The sequence below is a fragment of the Paramisgurnus dabryanus genome, chromosome 18, assembly GCF_030506205.2.
Source record: "Paramisgurnus dabryanus chromosome 18, PD_genome_1.1, whole genome shotgun sequence".
Lineage (NCBI taxonomy): Eukaryota > Metazoa > Chordata > Actinopteri > Cypriniformes > Cobitidae > Paramisgurnus > Paramisgurnus dabryanus.
The window spans coordinates 2,458,647-2,484,197 of record NC_133354.1 but is presented as its reverse complement, the minus strand read 5'-3'; the positions used below and the strand labels follow the sequence as shown (position 1 = coordinate 2,484,197).

Genomic DNA, 25,551 nt, shown 5'->3' with positions numbered 1-25,551 from the left:
AAACTTCTCAGTAATTCTCTGGGAAGTATGAAAAAAATTGTAGTTATTGATTAGTTAATAGTGAACTACCACGCTAATCTGTATGCTATTACTTACCAGTTAATTAATCAGAGTTTCGTGTTAGTTAACAGTAGTTTCTAGATTGTTAATATTGCATTACTTATTTGTTCCTGTGTAGTTATTCATTAACAATGGATCAGTATTCTAAAGTGTTACCAAACTTTTTTTTGCCTCGTAGGCATTCAGGCAACAGTTTCCAGTCAGGATGTTGGCACTGAAACAATACTCATGTTGCCAGATACCCAGCTGTCTTCAACACCAGTACGTGGTTCAATCTTCAGGCCAAGCAAGAGACTTCGCCTGGAGTTAGAGGAGGAAGATGAAGAGGAAGAAACAGAATCTGAGATACATGTAGAGCCACATGATTCAACCTTTCATCCTGAGTCTTTCACTCAGGAATCAGAATTGTCGTAAGTTGTAAATAGTATTTGATTAATTTTGACAGTAGTTAATGATTATTTTTGTTACCTAATAATAATATTTGACATATATAAATGTCCTTTTTATTGTTTTAGAATAGATCCTGTGTCCAACTACAGTGAGAAGAAGTACATTGTTTATGAAAGCTGCCTTAGAGAGATTTTTGAGGCATGTCCAGTTTGTAAGGCGAAATGTGATGTCCAACAAAGACAAATGGGTACTTTTGTTGCATTCACCCAGCTTTGTGAAAAATGTCAGCATTACAGACGGTGGCAGAGTCAGCCCATTGTAGGGAGTACCCCATTGGGGAACCTGCAATTGTGTGCTGCTACATATTTTATGGGAGGGTCCTTTTCAAAACTACTCAAGGTATTCCATTATTTATTGTACTTGATTTAATACTACATTTAATGCTATTAGTAGGCAAGTTTTCTAAATGTTTTATCAATGTTATTTTCATAGATTTTTAAGGCCATGCAGCTACAAACTGTCCAATATGGTACCTTCCGGAGACACGCAAGACAGTTTTTAGAGCCTGCCATCATCCACAAGTGGAACAGAGATCAGCAACATGTTGTTCAGCAGTTGAAAGAGAGGGGAAAACTTGCAGTAGCAGGAGATATGCGTGCTGACTCACCAGGTAGATGTAGAGAACGAAATGTGTAGAGTTGTGACGTTCGCGAACGAACCGATTCTTTTGAACGGCTCATTAACATGAACGATGGGAGCCGAGTCGCGGCTGGAGGGGAGCCGTTCCATAGATATGTATATAAAGGCTAGATGGCTCAAGGCGGAGTCAGCTGTGTCGTCACTTGGCGGCCATCTTAGGTCAGTGCTGCCATAGTGCTGCTCCCTGCTGCTGTGGACGGAAGGTGAGTGACATACGCCAACTAAAATGCTCGTAACTTGCTGAATTCTTGACGGATTTACAAACGGTTTGGTTTTTTACAAACGTTATTAACGTGGCTATAATTCTGGATGCTTTAACATGTTTCATGAATTTTTTATTTATTTTTAGTATACGTATTCAGTGTCATAGGTTCATCTTTGACGTTTATAACAAACCAATCCGTTTGAAAATCGGTAAAAAATTAAGCAAGTTATGGTCATTTAAAAGTACCTGCATCATTAAAACTCAATGCTACGAGTGAGCGAGCGCCCTGTCCTAAGATGGCCGCCAAAATGCGGACGTTCCACTCAAGTGGCCATCAGCGCGGACGAGCCATCTAGCCTTTATATACATATCTATGAGCCGTTCTTTCTGTCGTTCTTTTTTCCTTTGCGTGTTTCACCCAGATTCACACAAATTAGCTCCTCCGCGAGACAGAACAGTTATAGGGGGAGGGGTGCACATGATGATAGTTGTGCACGCATCGTTCACGTGAGAACTCCAGTGGAAAAAAAACGGTGTGCCCCAGATGTCCTATTTGCAAAGTTTACCGTAATAATAGTATTAATAGTGGACTGTATGTAGACATTTATTTCCATTTTATTTATTCTAATTTGTGGAAGAGTTTGTAGTAAAAGCTGTTTTGCACAGAAATTCATTGCAGCCGGATTTTTTTTTAATGTTTATTTGTGAGTAGGTATTGTATGAATAACATAAGTCAAAGTAGCTTTACACATACACACATTTTGTACTAAAGGTAAATCCAAAATAGTGATGTCACTGTCTAAGCAGAGGGCTTTTGTGCAACCCTATGGAATATAGTCCACACATGACAAATGAGGTTAAAATCAATATTTCAGAATAATTTAAACTCAGATATTGGTGTGTGATATCTGAACTTAATTATTAGACTACAAATCTCACCTCATCATTCCTCCTAGTGATTATTTCCAGGATAAACTGAGATGCCCCTAAGCTGGCTTCCTAAAACTGACTAAATATTTTAAAGAGCCAAAAGAGCCGTTCTTTTGAACGGCTCTTTGAAAGGAACGGATCGCCAAGATCCGGATCCCCTCAAAGAGCCATAAATCCCATCACTAGAAATGTGTATATATACTGCTTATTTAATAGTTTAACATAATATTTATAGTGCTGAAGTTCTCAACAATGTTATGCCTATAATTACTGTTTTGTTTACATAGGGCACTCTGCAAAATTTGGGAGTTACACATTGATGGATATGGAAACCAACTCAATTGTGGATCTTCAACTAATTCAGGTCAATAAATTAATAAAATGTTTTAAACTTGTTACTTTTTAAATATGTTAACATTTATATATTCATATTCACATTCTGTGTGCCTATTGACAGAGCAACGAGGTAGGTGGTAGTTACCACATGGAAAAGGAGGGTTTAAAACGATGTCTGGATAAGCTGGAATCCTGTGGTTTGGTGGTTGACTACATAATCACTGATCGCCATCCACAGATACAAAAGTACCTGAGGGAACGCAACATCACTCAGTACTATGATGTGTGGCACTTTGAGAAAGGTAAAAATCTATCTATTTTTCTTAACTGGTGTTTACAGTTTTATTACTATCCATCAATAAATATTTCACTTCTGTTTATCTTTTCATAGCTTTGTCTAAGAAACTTCTGAAGCTTTCACAAAGTAAGGACTGTGAGGTGCTGAAGAAATGGTTGAAAAGCATCAGAAATCATCTCTACTGGAGTGCGTCTACATCTGTTTCGGGACCAGAAAAGGTGGCAAAGTGGACATCACTTCTTAATCACATGCAGAACATCCATGTTCATGACAACCCCCTGTTTCCTAAATGTGAACACCAAGAAAAGACTTCAAGGGATGACAAAAAATGGTTTGAAAAAGGTATGTCTACATAGAGGGTAAATTCTGTACTGTTAAAATGCAAAAAAAGAAGGTGTGATGTGTGTGTTGTTTACAGGGTCAGTGACACTCGGCAAAGTGGAGAAAATAACGTGCAACAAGAGAGTTCTCAAGGACTTCGAGAAACTCAGCCATCACTTCCAGACGTCGACACTGGAGGCTTTCCACAGCGTGGTTATACGTTTTGCCCCCAAAAATGTAGTTTTCTTTTTTATAGGAATGTTGTGCAGGTAATATTGTTTATGACATCAAAAATAACGTGAAGTTTATTATATTATTTATTACGGTCAACTAATGATTACATTTAACTTTTTCTTCAATTATTGCAGGTTGTATCTCGCAGCCATGTACTACAATGAGAATGCCCACCGTCCACAGGCAACAACAACACAAGGACAGGCTGTTTTCAAAATCGCTTTTCCAAAGTCAAAAAAAGGGGAATGCACAGCCAAACCTGTTAAAACAGACCCAACATTTAGTTAGTTCTAAAATTTTATTAATAAAATGTAACACAACAAAATTATTACTTTAATACAACAGATTTTAGCAAACTGTAACAACACTAAGGTAACATGCACAACATTGCTTTTAAAAGTACTGACTAAAAACATGTTTTACATTTGTCTTTCAGACTATGTCGATGACCTGATGAGTCTTCTACTACACAAAGTCATTGTGGACCCAACACCATATGTAGAAGAACTACATCAGATCACCATTCCACCTCCCCTATCATCACATTTTGAAAAACCCTCCAAGGAAGATGTCATTGCCCGCCATGTGTCTCGGTTTAGTCGAGGGGTGGCCGAAACCCAACGTACTGTCCAGTTGCATCAGGAAACTGCTGGCGGATCCGGCGAACAACACAAGACGGGATGACGACCCTCATATGTCGTCCTAAGTAGCCCCAGCACCAGCTGACAAAGCTGCGATATGCCACGTAACGGAAACGCCTATGCCATTGAATCAAAGACAAAGAAAACGCTTAGGTTACTCACGTAACCCCGGTTCCCTGAAATAACGGGAACGAAGCATTGCGTCAGTTTGCTGACGCTATGGGGGAAACTCCTGTTTACTCCGTGATTGAAGCCTATTGGTTAACGTCTGTAGAAAATACAGACCAATGACGTTTGAGCCCGCGCGGGGGCGTGGCACACGTCCCTATATAAGCCGGTGAAATACGTCAAGAGCTCATTATTATTCGACTGAAGCGCGCAGCCGAATAACACTCGCTGCGTAGACGTTTGTAGCACGGCCAGCGACGCAATGCTTCGTTCCCGTTATTTCAGGGAACCGGGGTTACGTGAGTAACCTAAGCGTTCCCTTTCAATACGGTTCACTTCGCATTGCGTCAGTTTGCTGACGCTATGGGGGAACGTAATCCCATCCCGCCGTGCATACACAACGGACTGAGGTGCCCTTACCGGAGAGACACTGCATGTGGCCCTAACCCAGCATATACATAGCTCTAGCGAGCGCAAGTGTAAGCACCATATATGAGACAGTAATACGCATACAGTGAAGTTTCTAAACGCACCATGATGCATATACAATAGAGCACAAGACGGCGGGTTCTCTGAGCGCGCCGCGAGCTGTGCATGAATTATTAATAGGTAGCCATGACGGTGAGCTAACAACGCACCGTGAAGGCATACAGAAACGCAGTCGCGTGAATCATTAAGCCGATAAGACCTGTGCTTGTAAGGCAGGGACATCCAGGCTATAAAATCTGACAAACGTAGACGGCGAGGACCAGCCGGCCGCGTTACAAATGTCAACGATAGAAATCCCCGTAGACCAAGCCCAAGATGAAGCCATACCCCTCGTGGAGTGAGCTTTTAAACCAACTGGACAATGTTCATTCAGGGAGGCGTAAACCAAAGCAATGGCTTCGACGATCCATTTAGATAGCCTCTGTTTAGTGAGCGGCATACCTAAGGAATGTTGCGCGAAGCTTACGAACAGCTGATCTGACTTGCGGTATGAGGCAGAACGGTCCGTGTATATTCTTAACGCTCTGACGGGGCAGAGCGTGTTCGGGGTTTGTTCGCCGTCCGCCGTCGGAAGGGCGAGAAGTGAAACCACCTGAACTCTAAATGGCGTGGTCAAAACTTTAGGAATGTATCCCGCTCTCGGTCTAAGGATCACTTTGCTATCGTTAGGACCGAATTCCAGACACGACGGGTCAATTGAAAACGCGTGTAAATCGCCCACTCGTTTAACCGATGCCAACGCCAGGAGGAGAGCGGTTTTAAACGAGAGAGCGCGCAGGTCAGCCTGTTCGAGGGGCTCGAAAGGGGGACCGCGCAGCGCTTTCAGGACCGTGGACAGATCCCAAGACGGGACCGTGTTAGGTCGCGGTGGGTTTAGTCTGCGAGCGCCTCTGAGGAATTTAATGATGAGATCATGTTTTCCCACGGTGCGACCGGCGATAAGGGCGTGATTCGCCGTTATCGCCGCCACATACACTTTAAGCGTCGAGGGCGCGCGACCGCTGTCCAGCATTTCCTGCAGAAAGGAGAGAATATGCTCCACTTCACAGGTGTTTGGGTTTAAGTCTTTCGTCGTGCACCAGTCAGAAAAAATAGACCACTTTTGAGCGTAAAGGCGCCTGGTAGATGGGGCCCTAGCTTCAGTTAGAGTATTTAACACTCGTCCTGAAAGGCGTGATGGTTGCCGTTCAGAGACCAAACGTGTAGATTCCATAGCTCCGGCTGTGGATGCCATATCGTCCCTCTCGCCTGAGATAGGAGGTCTTTCCTCAGCGGTACTGGCCATGGTGCTGATGTTTTCAGCTGCCATAGGTCGGGGAGCCACGGTTGATTGTGCCAAAACGGGGCGACCAGAATTATCGCGCATTTCGTCTCTCTTATCCTCTGAAGGACCTGTGGTAACAGAGCCACCGGAGGAAAAGCATACAGAAGACACGCCGGCCATGCTTGCGACAGGGCATCGTGATGTCTCGAGAAGAAGATCGGGCAATGCGCGTTCTCGTCTGATGCAAACAGATCGATCTCCGCCCGGCCGAAGACGGTCCATATTCTCTCGACCGTCTGAGGATGCAGTCTCCATTCTCCCGGCGGCGGACCGTTGCGCGAGAGAATGTCTGCACCCGTATTGGCTACACCCGGTACGTGAGTCGCCTTTAACGAACGTACGTTCGCGTGAGCCCATAATAAAAGCCGTTTCGCCAGCCTGGATAGGGAGCGAGATCTCAGCCCTCCTTGGTGGTTTATGAACGAAACCACCGTCATACTGTCCGACCGCACTAGAACGTGTTGATGTTGGAGTTTCGGTCGAAAGTGTCGTAGCGCCAAGATAACCGCCCACATCTCGAGGTGGTTGATATGTAGCTGAGACAACTGGTTGTTCCGCGCACCGAAGGCGAGCTCGCCGTCGCAGTGAGCGCCCCAACCCGTCGCAGACGCATCCGTAGTCACCACTTTCCTCCTGCTCACGGAGCCGAGCTCCGTGCCCGAGAGGAAAAGGTGAGGGGATGTCCATATCGAAAGCGCTTTCACGCAGCTGTACGTGATTTTGATTAATAAGCGGCCCGACAACCAAGCACGGGGCGGAACTTTCGCTTTCAACCAAAACTGAAGCGGCCTCATGAACAGCATTCCCAACGGTATTAGTGGGGATGCTGCTGCCATCAGACCCAGCATTTTTTGGAATCGTTTGAGAGGGAGATGTGAACCCGCTTTGAACGATGCCGCCTCGCGTCTGACCGTGAGCGCGCGTTCCTGTGTAAGCCATGCCCGCATCTTTAATGAGTCGAGCGTCGTGCCTAAGAACGCGATTCGCTGCGTGGGGGTGAACAAACTCTTCTGGAGGTTGATTTTGAACCCCAAATTCTCCAAATGCTGGAGTACAACGGTCTTGTGCGCAGTAATTTCCCTCTCTGACTGTGCTAGAATAAGCCAATCGTCGAGGTAATTCAATATGCGGATGCCGCTCTGTCTGAGAGGGGCGAGAGCCGCATCCGCACATTTGGTAAATGTGCGTGGTGCCAGAGATAATCCGAAGGGCAGAACTTTGTACTGGTATGCTGTCCCGTCGAACGCGAATCTTAGGAACGGCCTGTGACGTGGCGCTATCGGAATGTGAAAGTAAGCGTCTTTCAGATCCACTGATATGAACCAATCGCCTGGTCGAATTAACGCCATGATTCGTCTGGCTGTAAGCATTTTGAACGGCCGTTTGGCAAGAGCGCGATTCAAAACGCGTAGATCCAATATCGGTCTGAGGCCGCCGTCTTTCTTTGGAACGAGAAAATAACGACTGTAAAAGCCTGATTCGCTTTGATCCGCCGGGACCGTCTCTATCGCGTCTTTTAGTAATAAAGAACGCACATCTTCCCTGAGGATCTGTACACGATCGTCTGGGACAGTGGTGTAGAGAACGCCGCGAAACCGGGGTGGTCTCCGGGCGAATTGAAGTGAATAACCGTATTGGATTACGTTTAGAATCCAGCCCGGCATACCGGGGGTGGATTGCCAAACGTGAAATTTGACGGCGAGCGTCGATATGCTTATGGACGTTAAGCCGTGTGTGTGTGTTTGTGTGTACAGAGGAGGAAATTTGCTCTTTTTGTGAAAAGGTAAAAATTTTTGTTTCGCTGTTACAGCGAGGGTGTGTCCAGCGCCCGAGGGGACTGAAACACGCAGAACTTTCGAGGGCGGGCCGGCCGAAGCGGGACCAGAGCCTCTTTTCCTCCTCAGACTCTCTTCAGGGAGGCGGCGCCGGCGTCGGGTCCAGCGTAATCCGAGGACGGGGACCGCGGCGTCGAGGCGGGCCAGCCGGTCGTGCAGGACGCTGGCGCTTGACCTCCGGTTCAGCTCTCTGCTGGGGCTGAGCTGGTGCTGGCTTAGGGCGTTGAGCTGGCGGCGGTTTTGGGCGGCCGGTCTCAGACGCTGAGGCAGATCGTTTTGGTAGAAAATGCCGCATAGCCTGCGACGATTTCTGTGCCTCAGTGAAGCGCTGGGTGAACCCCTCCACAGCGGAGCCGAAGAGCCCCGACGGTGACACGGGCGAGTCAAGAAGGGCAACCCGATCCGTGTCCTTTTTATCTCCGTCAAGTTCAGCCACAGATGTCTCTCCAGAACAACCAGGCTGGCCATGGCTCTTCCTACAGCCTGAGTGGCGACTTTAGTGGCGCGAAGGGCCAGATCAGTCGCGCTGCGCAGGTTCTGAAAGGTCGACGGGTCCGGACCTGCCTCGTCCATGTCACGGAGGAGTTTTGCCTGGTATACCTGCAGCACCGCCATCGTATGGAGAGCGGATGCAGCGTGGCCGTCGGCGGCGTAGGATTTCGACGCCAGGGTCGATGTCAGGCGACAGGGCTTTGATGGGTGGTTCAACTTCGCCCTCCATCCGCCGGCTGAAGACGGGCAGAGATGGGCGGCGACAGTTTCCTCGAGCGGCGGCATCTTGGAGTAGCCGTGTTCGTCGGCGCCGTCCACTACGGAGAGGACGTGGGAGACGGCGCTCTGAGCTCGGGTGGAGTGGGGAGCACGCCAAGATTTGGTGAGCTCCTGGTGAACCTCAGGGAAAAACGGCGCCTGCCGTTGGCGGGACGATTGACGGCGCCCGGGCTGCAGAAACCATTCGTCCAACCGGCTGAGTTGAGGCTCTGACGGCGGCGACCACTTAATGTTGAGCTCCGCCGTAGCTTGCGTCAAGATGCGGATGAGCTCAGAGTCGTGAGGACGCGACTCGGTAGGTTCATCAGCGGCGGCTCCGTGGGCGTCGTCATCCGAAGCCGCCCAATCCTCTAACTCCTCAGAGGATGACATCACTTCCAAGTTGTCACCGGACCCAAAGGAAACCATGCCGCTAGCACTCGGCAGGGGGCGTAGGTCCTCATGGGCGAAGGTGACAGGGTGACGGCGGGGAGACAGAGCACGCGGGGGATGAGCCGGCGTGGACTCGGTCTCAGGGTGTCTTCCAGCTTCACGGCTCCGCTGCTGTTTAGGCGGGAGAGCACGGGAAGCCTTCCGTTTAAAGATCTCGAGGCGGGAGCGCAGCACCGCGATAGGAAGGAGCTCGCAGTGGGCGCAGCCCGCCTCAGCGAGTACGGCCTCGGCGTGGGCAGGACCCAGACAGATGACGCACTCCTTGTGGAAATCCTCCACAGGCAAAGGGGCTCGGCAGGAGCCGCAATGCCGAAGCGACATTATCTCAACGCGCTTCTGCTCTTTTAGATAACTCTTTTTAGTCTCACCGGAAAGCGGCAGGGGAACACGCTGGTGTGTTGTAGTCCGCTGCAGTGCTTGGATCGACGGCGAGTAAGGGCTTCTTCTTCGGAGCAGCGAGAAGGTTCGCGCTGAAGGAGAAAAGTAATGAGCTCTTGACGTATTTCACCGGCTTATATAGGGACGTGTGCCACGCCCCCGCGCGGGCTCAAACGTCATTGGTCTGTATTTTCTACAGACGTTAACCAATAGGCTTCAATCACGGAGTAAACAGGAGTTTCCCCCATAGCGTCAGCAAACTGACGCAATGCGAAGTGAACCGTATTGAAAGGGAACAAATGGTTCATTAAAATCATGTGTATACAATGGCATTATGTTTATAAAAATACATTGTTTAAAACATTTTTCTTTTTTTATTTCTTATATAACTAAAGTTATTTTACATTGTTTAATATTATTATATTTAATAAAAACATACTCTTCTTCAGTTCTTCGCCTCACTCGTCCGTAGTCAGCTCTGTAAATATTATTTATGTTTTGTAAGATATATGGGTTTAAGCAGTTTACTTCAAAGCCCGGGTGATGAACCATACATGTAGGAGGGTCTGCAATCTGCATCATTCTTCGTTGAACCTATACATTGATGTGAGGCAGTAATAATTTAATGTGCAGTCACGTAACATTCAAATTTAAATACATAAATTATTGTAATGCATGGCAACGATTTCTTTTAGAAAACATGGCAGTTTTTAATGATGGTGAAAATAATATTCATGGTGAAAATAAAGTGTAGTTATATAAAGTTGTTTGGATTTCAAAAGAACTATACACAACAAAAAATTATTGAATTAGGAGGTGTTACAGTACTTTTTGTATTTCTTTGCAGCAGATGTTTTCAACCTCCATTGGCATTTTGTCACAGTTACCACATGTACACCTATAAAACACATATTACTAATCAAAACTCGTGCTCACGTGTAACTAAGGTAGGAATAAACAATGGGCTTATTTTAAAAATTCAACAACACCATCGTTAACGGACAAAACCATATGCCTCAAGCTTTTATAGCAATTTGTAAGATTAGCATTTAACCAATTCAAATTAACAGCGAAACGTAAAAGTATGACAACAACTAAATAAACAGCTTACCATTGTGAAACATCCTGCAAAAGTCGTGCTTGAACAGGTTCTAATCGATCCACTTCATCTATGTTCTCCGGGTCTGATTCCGGCTCAAATTGATAAGGTAATATTAAAGACATGTTTACAATAACACAGCGCATGCATCTCCGCGTTATGGTCAGAGGCGTGACCTTTCCGTGCAACGTGCGCTAAGCTGCTGTCGAATCAAAACACAGAAACCGCTGGCACAATCAGAACTCGTTACGTATTTCTGAAGGCGGGACTTCATAGAACAAGGAAGCCATCAGCCCGTTTTGAGGACAGTGAAAACAGCGGTATACAGATAAGTAAATTGTGTGAAAAATACACAGTTTTTAACACGCGAAACATTACCATATGTTAAATTGCACTACCATAAATACAATCAAAGCTCTAAAAACGCAGATGAAACGGAACCTTTAACACATTCTCTGTAATTTTAACACATTAAGTGTCATTTTGTGCTGATTTTGTTAAAATAAAACACAAGTTGTGTTAAAAGTAATGCAAAATGTGTTGTTTTAAAAATAACACAGATATGGGTGGATTCGGGGACAACGCATTTAGTGTGTTGTCCCAGAATCAACACTAATGTGTGGTTTTTACACATCCGTTCTAAGAGTGTATGTATGCACTGTCCATTATTGCTTTAAAATCTAAAAAAAATTTAAATGTAGTTTTTTACCTTCGTGTTTTACTTTCTCATACGGATACGAGGGATAACCGCTACCTGTAACCAAAAATACAAAACACAGCAATATCAGTAAATGCTCTCCCTGCTGAACATATGAGACAAACAAAACACATCTGAGGCTTTGATTAGTCCAGCAAAACAAACAAACACTCCCTGATCATGCAGCATGAATCTGAAAACGATTAAATTCACAGCTCTTAAAATCATAAGATGTACTCACCGTTCTCTCCAGTGCATGTATGTACAACTATCATTAAAAACAAGATAGTTTTCAACCCCATGAGTGACCTTGAGAAAATATTTAACAAAAACAACTTCAAATCATGAAACTTCAGAGTCTTCAGACAGACACACACAGAGTGAATGTTTTAGTCAGTATTCAGTCTGGGTTAATATGACAGCATTTGTGTGACGTCGCTCAACCTTTTAGCCTCCATTGAACTCATTTGGCCGCTATAATACAAACCACAGATGCCACAAGAAAGTGTGTAATAGACAATAAAATATTTATTCATGAAACAGATGCTTTAATCCAAAACAAATTATCTAAAGAGCTTCACGGAAAGCAAGAACACGCTTGCTTATATCATGGCTTTGTATTTTAATTTCTACAACTGTCACCGTAGACCACGCTGTCACTGGTGTATACCACAGAAAACACCCAGTGACACTTTTGTACCTAAAGTAAAGTAATTCCTTGTTGTCTGCCAGGTCAGAGAGGCGACGGGGAAAAACACAGCTAGCAGTCTGTCCACACTCATGCACATCATCAGCATATTGAGCAGTACATGTAGTAGAAAGCAACGGTTACCACGCGGCACATTCAGATAAAAAATGGTGCCTTCACTTCAGTATATAAGACAATCATAGACTGCGTTTACACGGAAACGGTCAAAAAAGAAAACGAAAAAGTGGGGTTGCGTTATCAATTTTTATTCCAAGTTTATACGAGCGTTTTGAGGGGGAAGTCAGCGTGCATATCGTGACGCAAAAGTGTGTGATATTCGATGTGTAATACACTTCAGGCGGCTAGCTGGCAATGTGAAGCACTGACACATAACAACACCAAGTCCGCATGTCTGTGTATAACCTTCTTCCTTGTTCTTCCAGGTCACGTCCAATGTTGTCTGGTTTGCCTCCGATGAATTGGCGCATCAACAATTTTATGTATGTAATTAACGCGCCTTCTCTGATCAGTAATACTAGCTGTGAATATCTCGTCCAAATGCTGAAAAATGACTTTGTATATTTATCAGAGCTGCTATGGTAACTTGAAGGTCCGACATATGGAAATATTCCGACATGTTTGTTGTTATTTTCCTGAACTGGCGCATGCCTGTGACATAAACGCATACGCGACAAGAGCCATCGTGAGCAGACTTTTGCGTTTTTACTTGTCACATGGTGACGATTTCCGGGGGCGGAACCAAAAATTCCGAAGATTGGTTCCGACCGGAATGTTTCCCCCCGGAGGTAAAAACGGGAACACCGGACATCCGGGAAAACGCCGCGAAATAAAATCAGGCAAACAAGATACAGGTGTAACAAATAAACGCAGCGATCTGTGATTTGAGGAAGAGACGGACAGAAGGAGGATAAAGAGGACCTGAAAACGAAGGTTGGGGTGCGGTGGATTTTCGGGGGAAAGAGTTGACTTTGGGAAACGCTCCGCTCTGCCAAGGGCGGATTAAACGTCCACTCCTTAGACGGCGCCGTTGATCCGGGGATCGCTACGCGAGCGGAAAGAAGACGGCTGAATGAGCCGACAGGAAGGAGGAGGACGTTTATAAGGAGTCCCACAGAGAGTCAAGTTTGGGCTGTGTATTTTGGCGGTGCAGTTTGGCTGTCTGGTAGGCTGTGTATTGTGGCGGTGCAGTGGGAACATTGCATTGGAATAGAAAGCGAGTATCTGGGACATCAAGACGAATGAATCTTTGGCTGGGCTGAGTATGATTCAAACCCATGTTGTACGTAAGATGTCTGACTCGCTTGTCATATAGAAGTGTATGTGGAATCCCGCGGATTCTTCAACCGACCCCACGAAAGACCCTGGCCTGACCTTATTTGTTCACCAAGTGCGTCGTGGGTGAGTCTAGATTTACAGAGTGAGTGTGTTCACGTGATTGTATTGCAGTGAAGTGCTGTGTACTTGTTGTCAGAAGCTACCATTGATTGGAGTCGGCCATATTCAAACGGAAAAAACGCTGTGTGGCGAGCGAAGAGTCAGCCTATCATACGCTGTCCAATGAGAGGAAATCACAGTTAAAGGTGAAGTGTGATTTGTGTTACAGCCCTGAGCCCTCTAAAGGAGGAAAACGACGAGTCAGCTACCTGAGAAGTACCTACCGTATCCACTGCTACCAGCCACCTGCAAGTAAGAAAGTCACAGTTAAAGGTGAAGTGTGATATGTGTTACAGCTCTGAGCCCTCTAAAGAAGGAAAAACGACGGGCTAATTACCTGCAAAGTACTCACCCCAGCGTTTGTTGTCAGCCACCTGTAGGAGAGAGAGAGAGAAGAGATCACAGCAATAGTAAAGTGTGCATTTGTGTCCACAGCCTCGAACCCTCCAAGCGAGGAGATCACGAGTCAACCACCTGTAGGGGAGAGAGAGAAGAGATCACAGCCAGGGCCGTGCACAGGAGAGAGAGAAGAGATCACAGCAATAGTAAAGTGTGCTTTTGTGTCCACAGCCTCGAACCCTCCAAGCGAGGAGATCACGAGTCAGCCACCTGTAAACTACTTACCACGTCCCCTTTCGTCAGCCTCCTGTATGAGAAAGAGAGGAATAAACTGCAGTAACTGTCAGATACCTGTTCTGTGTTACAGCCTTGTGAAGTTCTGCCTCCAGGACACGGAGGGCGCCACGGATAGAAAGGACCCCCCTGAAGACCTTGTCCCCTGTCCCCTCTCTTAACCTGCTTCGAGGCCAGAAGAGGCCGTTATTTTAAGTTCCCTTTTCCCCTTCCCAACTCATATTTTAAGTAATTTAAATAAAGTTTGTTTTAATTTTACGCTTGTGTCTGGTCATTGGGGTGGCTTTGGGAACCTCCTCGAGGTGGAAACTAGGAAGGGGCGTGACCCTTTAGCTATCTCGGGTCCGCTCCGACCTGTGACATACTCTTTAGACAGGAACTTGACGGTAGAGCGTTTTTAAGGCCAAAAAAACGAATGGCACATCCAATAAAATATTTTCACCCTTGAGCATTCTCGAGAAAACAGGCCCATAGTGTGTTGCAGGGATTACATATTTTTGTAGGCCAACACAGAAGTTCCCTCACAAAAAAGGCCATTCATTTTTTCCCATAGACTTTAGGATTAAGTTCCGTGTTTAACAAAAATTTGACACTTATACGTTTTATCCAACAAGATAATCTGCAGATTAAGGTAACAAAGCAGTATCACATGAGCAAAACCTTATAATGGCTGTAAATGAGTGATATTCCTTGGAAATCATTAGCTTCACTAGTTTTTTGGGAGTTTGTAATATTGATTCTCTGAGTGCTCATTCTCTCAAGTGGCGTAAAATTTTGACATCACCGTCCATTTAGGTAAATTGGCTGTTATTATAATGCCAACAAAGCCCACATTCAGAATTTTACAAACCAACGTGCAAATGAAGACCCCACAGGAAAGAAGGAAATAATCGACCAGAATAACAGCTTATACTGAGAGACTGATAAATGTTGGTTTGGGTTGGGTGTGTTTCCTAAAACTTTATTAAAGCCACTGAGCTCTGCCCCCCTTAACCCCGAGGATACCACGCCCCCTTTTTTGTACATGGTCCTTGCATCTGAAAACAGGCGCCATGACAGCAAATACTGAAATTGATTCAATATAAGGAACAGTTCACCCTAAATTAAAAACTACCCCTATTTTTACTCATCCTTAAGCCACGGCTGCGTTCAGCGCCGACAAAACGCTGCACAATGTTTATTAAATAGAAACGGTCATGCTTTGAACACCCTGTTGTGATGACGCAATAATTTTTTGCTTGAGTTGAATCTTTTCAACTTGTCCGAAGGCGCGTTTGAGGTGAATAGCGCGTGTTTTCGCGGCAATGGCATCGTCCCGTGCGAGGATGCAACTGAACGCGTCTTTGCATTGACTTTGTATGTAATCTACACTCGCAAATCGTTGAACTTGCGTTTGGTGTGTATGCCCCATTAAAGTTCCAGATCTATACCTGTGATTTTATTATTTCAGTTAATTTGCCTGTAATGTATTGTCCAATTTTTCCTATTTGTAGTGGAGATGAGTGGTACCTGGTGGACTCTTCTGCTGTTGTAGCCAATCCGCCTCAAGGTTGTGCGTGTTGTGGCTTCACAAATGCTTTGCTGCATACCTCGGGTGTAACGAGTGGTTATTTCAGTCAAAGTTGCTCTTCTATCAGCTTGAATCAGCGGCCCATTCTCCTCTGACCTCTAGCATCAACAAGGCATTTGCGCACACAGGACTGCCGCATCTTAGATGTTTTTCCCAAGAAATGGTTGTGCGTGAAAATCCCAGTAACTGAGCAGATTGTGAAATACTCAGACCAGCCCGTCTGGCACCAACAACCATGCCATGCTCAAAATTGCTTAAATCACCTTTCTTTCCCATTCTGACATTCAGTTTGGAGTTCAGGAGATTGTCTTGACCAGGGCCACACCCCTTAATGCAATGAAGCAACTGCCATGTGATTGGTTGATTAGATATTTGCATTAATGAAAAATGTCACAGGTGTTCCTAATAATCCTTTAGGTGAGTGTATAAACAGCTACATCGTTATGTTGATATTCTATACTTTTACAATAAAACTTACGACAAACATGTTTTCTAATATCCCCAGTTGTTGCGTATACCGAGCTGCATCGAACACATTTGTAAATTACTTCCCTTGAACCCATTGTGCGAGTTCTCTTTAATACCGCGTGCTTTATATACATGTTGCCACTGATTGGACTGCAGTTCTGACACACCCACCAAGCAAGAGAAAACGTATCTCAAACCCTGTTGCACATCGGTTCACACTGTTCCCAGGAAACATGTCGTTCAATCCAAAAATCGTAGCTAAATGTTGTATTTTTGGCTTCACCAAAGAGTGCATCAAGGGTGCAGGGGGGGGGGGGCTAATGAGCACACTTCGTAGCATAAAAATTACAAATGGGACACCCTACGGACTCGTAGCCTAAGCGAGCACATGCAATTTACGTCCACAAGACTAAAAGTTCACATAAAGTGCGCCATTTGGGCCTAACAATACTTCACCTTGGGTTAGTGTGAGCATGGCTTAAATAGTCCAGATAATAGGCAACAAGTAAACATGTGTGGTAGGGGTGTCAACAATAATCGATTCGGCAATGCATCGCAATGCGCGCATGCACGATTCAGCATCGATGCAGCAAAGTGCCATAATCAATTATGTCACTGTTTATTTTCTGGCCTCGAGTGGACAATAAAGTTTTGAAGTTTCAAATACTTCCGGGGACATAACAACAACAATCAAGATGGCTGAGGCAGAGAGCGATGACCGTGATAGACAGGTAAATAAAAACGCACCCTTTTCCATGGAAAGTGGACATACAGTATGGCAACTTGTGAGATCATTTTTATCTACGACAGATAAAATAACAAATTAATATACACAGGGTAGATTGAGTGGTAACACTTTATTTTACGACCCGCAAAGTACCGCGTAATTAAACCGAATTTACAGCGTACCTATTTGTAACAACAGAGTACCTCTACAGTACGTACTTGTAGGTATAAGGGAACAATATTTTAAGTTTAGGGTAATAAGGGGGTAAGAATATATGGAAAATTATTCTCTAAGTATTTCATAACTACAGGGTACCTATTGTAATACTACGTGGTATGTATGTGTCACAGGAGTGACGATCTTTTAGGCGGAACCAAAAATTGGGAAGGTTTGGTTCTGCCCGGATGTTTCCGCCCGGACCGGTAAGAGAAAACACCGGACATCCGGTAGCGTCGCGAACGCTGTAAGCAGCCAAATTACACACAGCTGGGAGTTATTAACAGGAGCGCCGGGTGATTGGACGAGAGTAACACCAGGAGAGTATTTAAGAACAACTTAAACCACAGTCTTGGCTGATGTTATCCGCTGTGTGTTGATGTGTATCGTAGCGCCGAGTTGGGCTCGCCGGATCCGCTATTTGGATCGCTGTATTGCTCTCTCTCTCTCTCGTTTGGATCGTAGATCGATGCTAATGAGGATATCGACGACCTTATAGGTGGAATACTAGACGGACACTGACGTTGGATGAGAGAAACGGAGGAAGAGGAAAACTTACTGTTGTGAGTATACACCTGTGGAAAAGTGGTGTTGGTGGCTGGAAAACGCCCTGTCTATGCATCTGGAGTTATTACAGCGTGAAGTCAACCCAGGACGAAGAAAGACAGAGATTGTGAGTAACCAAATCCCTTGAAGTAGGTGTTTTGTATGTATTTGACCTATACATCCTTTTGAGTGTTTTCAAGAGAGACTGAGTGGCCCTACCCCTGTACCAGCGTGGTGGGTGAGCCGAAGGGTTCTCGTGTGGAAGCAGCTACAGTGACGACAACAAACAAATACTAGGCCGTCTACCATCTACCTATTCTCGCCCAGAGCGAAGTGGAAGAGGACGGGTGTCTATTGTGTGCACTGAGCGTGGTGGGTGAGTCTTTGGATGTAGAAATTTTCACTTGAAGTGGTGCTGTGTAATGCTGTGTATTGCAGTGAGAGTGCTGTGTCTTGTCTGACGTAACCCCGCCTTCAGTCACTCGGCCCGGGACGACGAAGAGGAAAAACGGCGCTAGAGAATACCTGTACGATTATGCTGTAGTGTGTTTTCAGTCTAACAGTATCACAGAGTGGCGGCGAAGAACTGTGCGATTGGCGGTGTGTGTGAGTATCACATCTACTATTGTTACCTTACTTGTGTCTTTTTCATCATCACAGAGTAGAGGCGAAAGAGATCCGCCGGCCCGAGGTCTCGACGAAAGGGCGCCCCGGTCCAGTTTTCGATTGACCAACGGGTCTCGAGGAAAGGGCAGCGCTCGACCCGGTGTGCCGGCGTGACGTTCTCGCCCCTCTGTCAACCAACGAGTTCGCCGAGAGGGTCCTGGTCCCCGGCGTCCCATTACAAACCACTGTTCAATCGACGCATTGCATAGCCAGCCAGCGTAAGCCCGCCACCCTGTAAGCTACCGTATAACCTGTTTTGTCTGCTGATTAACAGGGAAGTGAGTGAGTCGTGAGAGCCATAGCTCCCCAGAAGCTGTAACCAGCGTAGAGGTGAGAGAAAACCTTGGAGTCGATTTACTGTGTCTCCGTGTCCCAGCAGTCGTCTGTGGAGAGAAAGAGAGCCAGCGTGAACACTGAGATATTGAGCTGTGGAGAGAGCCATACCTACCTAGAAGCTGTAACCAGCGTAGAGGTGAGAGAAAACCTTGAAATCGATTTACTGTGTCTCCGTGTCCCAGCAGTCGTCTGTGGAGAGAAAGAGAGCCAGCGTGAACACTGAGATATTGAGCTGTGGAGAGAGCCGTACCTACCCAGAAGCTGTAACCAGCGCAGAGGTGAGAGAAAGCCTTGAAATCGATTCACTGTATCCCGGTATCCCAGCAGTCGTCTGTGGAGAGAAAGAGAGCCAGCGTGAACACTGAGATATTGAGCTGTGGAGAGAGAGCCATACCTACCCAGAAGCTGTAACCAGCGCAGAGGTGAGAGAAAGCCTTGAAATCGATTCACTGTATCCCTGTATCCCAGCAGTCGTCTGTGGAGAGAAAGAGAGCCAGCGTGAACACTGAGATATTGAGCTGTGGAGAGAGCCGTACCTACCCAGAAGCTGTAACCAGCGCAGAGGTGAGAGAAAGCCTTGAAATCGATTCACTGTATCCCGGTATCCCAGCAGTCGTCTGTGGAGAGAAAGAGAGCCAGCGTGAACACTGAGATATTGAGCTGTGGAGAGAGAGCCATACCTACCCAGAAGCTGTAACCAGCACAAAGGTGAGAGAAAGTCTTGAAATCGATTCACTGTGCCCCTGTATCCCAGCAGCCGTCTGTGGAGAGAAAGAGAGTCAGAGTGAGTGCCGAGGTACTGAGCTGTGAAGAGAGCCATACCTACCCGGGAGTTGTAACCAGCGCGGAGGTGAGAGAAACCCTCGAAACCGATTCACTGTGTCCTTGTGTCCCAGCTGGAGTCTGTGGAGAGAGAGAGAATAGGGAAGGAGAGTGAGTCAACGAGCAAGGAGCTGTGGGAAATAGGCGGCGAACCGCCGTGCGCTAAATAAAGGTACACTGACAGGAAAAGTCCATACCAACACTCATTGTGATTTATTCTGCCTCCAGGAAGGAAGAGGAGCGCGCCACGGGCAGAGGGAACCAGAGGCGGGAGCCAGTTCCCCGACGCAAACCCCCCCCTTCCCTCTGGCATTCATTCGGCCGTGGCCCCCTGGAGGGCAGATCCTGATTTTAGTTTTTAATTCCCCTTTCCCCAAGCCCCCGTATATTTTAACTATTTAAACAAATAAAGAATATTTTTATACTTACCTGTACTCGTTGTTGTCTGGTCATTGGGTTGGTTTTGGGGACCTCCTCGAGGTCGAAGTTTAGAAGGGGCGTGGCTTAAACACTAGCAGCCAGCCCCTGGCTTGTGACATATGTCTTACGTCTATGGGTAATATGGTCTATGTGTAATATGATTTTTTTTTTTCATATTTGCTACTTACCTGATGAAGTGTTTTGTATAGCCTACAGTTGATGTCTACAAGCCACGTCGGCAAATAAAATATAACACACAATAAAAATAATAGCAACTTGTACCTCTTTGATCTGTATATGTATACAGGAGTTACCAGGTAACTCTTATATTTGTGGGCTGTAAATTAAAGTGGGGCTTATTCCCCGATTGTTCTGTGTATGTACCAGGTAACTCTCATATTTGCGGGCTGTAAACTAAAGTGGTGCTTTGTTCACCTCTTATTATAAATGTTATAGGGTAAATACCACAAACATACAGAATATTGTTATTTTTATTTTAAAACAACTTATTTCAAAACATCTTTAAAACAATAACACTATAATTAAGCCAACACTTAATGTTTATTATCACATACTTTATTTAAAATAAAAAGTCATGACAATTTTTCATTGTTTTTGCGGCTTGGCTTCCTCTGTTGGTGTTCTAGCTTGTCCACTCGGATGATGAGTTGATGTCGTCTCACAAATGCTGTTCTGCATTACATATAAAAAACATAAATGAAAGCCTTCAGTAAATGTTTCTTCACGGTGCCTTGACAGAAACAGAGTTTTCTGAGCCAGTTACGTTAATAACTTTAGGCTGTGCTAGCTAACCTGCTACCGTTAGCTGGCAACTTTCTTGAAAAAACATTGTTTGAAATGCGTGAGTCATGTATTAACAAAACCATGCAGTCACCTTATCCAGCATGCGGATCCTGCTAACATCACTCGCAGCCGTACTCCACAGTGTAAAACGTTTTTAAAACCTCTTAAAGAAATTTCACCTCAGGATCGCGTTCCAGCAAACCTCCTGCAGACGGCCGCGCGCTCTACACCTGCGCAGTAGCCTACGCATGTAGTCGTCTTTTGCTTTAGCGGGAGCTGATATCTGCTGTTGTTTCATTCTGGTTTGCCATTGCATAAATTATATTTGGCTAAAATACTTGTGTTTACAGTAAATAAATTGCAAAGCACCACTTCAAATATGTCCGCAAATGTAGGAGTTTCCTGGTAAATAGGGAATAAGTTGCTATTTTTATTGTACTTACCTTAAAAAAAGATAACCACATTAAATCAGCTGGACTTTTGTTATTAAAAGCAAGTAATATAGGTTACTAAAATAAAACTGATATGCTGTTATATTTATTTGCCGATGTGGCTCGTAGACATTGACTGTATACAACATTCAGTAGTCAATATAAAAAATTCACAATAAAAAAAAATAAAACATAATTTCCCCATAGACTTGACTAAGTCATACATACCACATAATATTACTATAGGTTCCCTGTTGTTATAAAATACTTAGAGTATAAATAATTTATAATTCTTCATATTCTTACCCCCTTATTACCCCAAACTTAAAATATTATTACCTTATACCTACAAGTACGTACTGTAGAGGTACCCTGTTGTTACAAATAGGTACGCTGTAAATTCGGTTTAATTACGCGGTACTTTGCGGGTCGTAAAATAAAGTGTTACCGATTGAGTAAAATATGGTCTTCTTTGGAAATATTCTTAAAGAGTACACAGTATCTTCTATATGTGTACATACATTCTGTGCATACATTTTTAGTCAGTATACTGTATAGTAGGCCTATATCATGATTTTGAGCTCTGGTAAGGACCGTGGGTCTACACATTAGGACAATAATTCATTAATTTCCAGTGACATGACACTGAATCTTGATGTGAAACGTATTTAACAACAACAGTGATGGACCACACCTAGTTGGCATTATTTTTTAATGTTTTTTTTTTTTTTTTAAGTAGACCAACATGTGATAACTACATTTTGTGATATATGTCAAAAGTATTTGATTTTAAAGAATAATCTTGAAATATTATTTGGTTTACACAATTTGAATGTTTCTGACATTGAGCATAATAAGTGAACATGCTTTATATTTTATAGACCTTGTTTTACAGGGTACACACACAGTATAATAACAATTGCAACTTTTCTTAAATGCTTTAACTTTTAGATACTTATGTTAGCATGAAGCCAGACAGTATTCATTACAGTGAGGATTACATTAACATACTCAAATGAACATCCAATTATGAATATAATGCAAACTGTGTTTAATCAGCGCTTCACACATTAACACAATTCTCTTCATATGCACAGCTCAGGAGTGTTCGATAACTTTGTAACCCTTTTAGTTTTCTTCCACCAAAACACAGATCTGATCTGCTGTCTGCACTGAGACGACCCGTAGTAATACAGCAGAGGATCCAGAAAAACACTTGAGCTCCCTGCACACACAGCTAACATGTAAGCCATATATGATGCGTTTCCCTCCTCGCTGATGCCTCCTGTGATCAAAACAACACAGTGATACAACAGGATAGCATTACTTGCTGCAAAACAAACCACAAACTCTATCATTGTGGCAATAGTCATAATCACGGCTCTTCCTCGTTTATCTGAGGTTGATGATGATGTTGCTAAGCGACCAGATTTAGCACTGAGTGCATATATAATAGCAGAGTAACACGCCAAAGTGATGACCAGCGGCAGGAAGAAGTAAAAACAGGACAGAATGGAGAACAGGTTCATGTACGTCTGATCTGCTGGGTCGTCGTGACGCAATGCATCGTGGCAGGTCATGCCCACATTCTCAATGTTGAAAGTTTGCGTTATAGAGAGAAGCGGGACCGTGCCAGTGAGTGCCAGCGACCAGACCAGCGCACAAACGTAAGCAGAATTCCTCGTTGTCCGCCAGGTCAGAGAGACGATGGGGAAAACCACAGCCAGCAGTCTGTCCACACTCATGCACATCATCAGCAGTATGGAGCAGTACATGTAGCAGTAGAAAGCAGCGCTTAGCACACGACACGCCACCTCACCAAACACCCAATCAGATCCGTTCAGATGATAGTGGATCTTCAGAGGAAGCAGCAGGGTGAAGAGCAGATCCACACACGCCAGGTTTGACATGTAGATCACAGCCGGTTTCTTTTCTTTAATCTTACAGGTGAACGTCACCAGGGCCAATGCGTTTAGAGGCAAACTAATGAGGAAGAGGAGGATGTAGAAAGAGGGCATGACACGTGTGACCAGCAGGCCTTTGAGGAAATGTACAGCTTTCTCTGAGATTGAGTATGTGATCCCATTCTGTGTAGTTTTGATTAATTTATCTGCATCCAGATCAGTGCGGTTACACGGATGTGTAGTGTTGAGAAATTCCTCTTCAGAAGAATTTAAGACGGACCTTTGCCTTTCTATTTCTAGTTTTTCTTTACCTGTAAATAAACAGCAGTACAACATCAATATCATACAACTCTTATGAATGATGATCCTTGAATTTTCTATTTCAACATTTATGTTATATTACTGTATCTTTAATTTTAAGCTGTTTTGACTGAAGGTGTCTGCTGATAAAAATATATACATGCAAATATAAAAATACATGAATATAAACTTTTATAAATGACAAGTGAATAGAGTGAATGTCAAGGTTTTCGTTGCACACACACATAGATTTAAATTTTATTGAACTAATTCTTCAAAAATAAATCGTATGAAAATATATGTTTATGTTTCTTTTGTATTGTATTATATTTTCATCAGTGTGGAGCTTGACGATTAATGCCAACTGTTTGTGTACGTACAGATTTGGAAATGACTTTAGAAAAGATGCATTGGTATACTTTGTAGAGAAAAATATGAGTTTAGTTACCTTTGACCCCTAAGAAATTGTTGGATGATGTCTTGTCTTTTGGCCTTCTACACAGTATTTCCATACAAACACCGAAACTGCCAGTAGCACCTTAAACACAGGGTTTTTGCATTAGTAGAAGTACAACCTATTTGGACATTAAGCATCAGTTTGTTCCTAGACGTCTTTGCTGAGGAAATCTTATTTATTAGAGATTTACTTCAAATAATGGCAAATAAAAGCAAAGTACAGAAACATAAGAATTTAGTTTGTATCTGCAATAACATTCTCGTGACACTATCAAACATTTAAACTGCTGGTCTGTAACAAGATTGGGACACTTGAAGTTAGAAAAGATGCATTGATGTATTTTGTATAGGTTATTGTATGAGTTCAGTCAGAATGCACCATGGTCCATGTATTCCCACATTTGCTATTTTAGAGCAAAGCACAGAAACATTAGTTTAGCAAACATATAAGAACATCTTAAGTAAAAGTTTGCAAAACTCTACAAGAAAAAGTCATTATTAAATATGGAAACACAGAATACCCAAAATTTCATTGTGTAGTTTATTTAAATTAAGAGAACAAAATTTATAACAATAATGTATATATGTACTGTAACTGTAATGTTACATACATGCTCCTGTATAGCTCAGTGGTACAGCATAGCAGGTACACACATACAGTATAAAATATTTATGTGTTGTAATGCAATGTAAGTCGCTTTGTATAAAACACTCTAAATTCTGATGGGTTTTTTTGTCCCAATGCTGGGTAAAAATTGGAAAGAAAACATGTTATAAATAAACTTCTGCTGGGTTGTTAACCCAACCATGAGTGTAAACAACCCAGCATTGCATGGAAATAACCCAGCATGAATCTGAAAACGATTAAATTCACAGCTCTTAAAATCATAAGATGTACTTACCGCTCTTTCCAGTGCATGTATGCACAACTATCATTAAAAACAAGATAGTTTTTAACCCCATGAGTGACCTAGAGAAAATATTTAACAAAAACAAATCAAATCATGAAACTTGTTGAAGAGTCTTCTTCAGACAGACACACACAGAGTGAATGTTTTAGTCCGTATTCAGTCTGGGTTAATATGACCGTGTTTATGTGACGTCACTCAACCTTTTAGCCCCCAATGAACTCATTTGGCCGCTATAATACAAGCCACAGATGCCACAAGAAAGTGTGAAATAGACAATAAAATATTTATTAATGAAACAGATGCTTTAATCCAAAACAAATTATCTAAACAGCTTTATGGAAAGCCAAGAACACGCTTGCTTATATAATGGCTTTGTTTTTTCATTTCTACAACTGTCACCATAGATTATGCTGTCACTGGCGTATCGCCCCAGTGACACTTTTGTACCTTTCTTGTACCCAAAATAAAGAAGGATCCTTATATCCTAATTCCTTATTGTCCTCCAGGTCAGAGACGATGAGGAAATCCACAGCCAGTAGTCTGTCCACACTCATCAGCAGTATGGAGCAGTACATGTAGCAGTAGGTGCCTTCACTTCAGTATATAAGATGATCTTAGTGTTGCAGGGATGATGTGGTTTTGTAGGCCAACACGGAAGTTATTGGGACACTAATTTTTCCATAGACTTTGGGATTAAGTTCTGTGTTAAGAAAAGTTTATGACACTTACACGTTTTGTCCAACAAGATAATCTTCACAGATCATGGTAGCAAATCAGTATCACATGAGCAAGACCCTCGGAGTGAAGCCGGCAGGGCAGGGAGCCAGAAAGACCGGAGTGGCCATCTTGGGAACCGAGGCAGATGACTGGACCCTCCTGGGAACCGACAGG

General features: G+C 43.9%; 1 protein-coding gene across 1 annotated transcript; it reads right to left on the bottom strand.

Moving 5' to 3' along the window:
- Positions 1–21,877: 21,877 nt before the first annotated feature.
- On the bottom strand, positions 21,878–25,235 carry LOC135721335 (proteinase-activated receptor 1-like). The gene is made up of 3 exons (XM_065243522.2): positions 25,108–25,235; positions 24,652–24,719; positions 21,878–23,304 (listed from the first exon to the last, which is right to left on the bottom strand). The coding sequence occupies exons 1-3, from the start codon at positions 25,233–25,235 to the stop codon at positions 22,175–22,177; spliced, it is 1,326 nt and encodes a 441-aa protein (XP_065099594.1). The 3' UTR covers positions 21,878–22,174.
- Between the last annotated feature and the right edge of the window lie 316 nt (positions 25,236–25,551).

Coding starts and splice junctions, on each gene's coding strand:
- LOC135721335 (XM_065243522.2), bottom strand. CDS start 25,235: ATGTACTGCTCCATACTGCTGATGAGTGTGGACAGACTACTGGCTGTG. Junction 24,720..25,107: donor TTATTTTGGGTACAAGAAAG/GTACAAAAGTGT, acceptor TATTTTCTCTAG/GTCACTCATGGGGTTAAAAA. Junction 23,305..24,651: donor TACATGCACTGGAAAGAGCG/GTAAGTACATCT, acceptor GTTTATTTACAG/GTAAAGAAAAACTAGAAATA.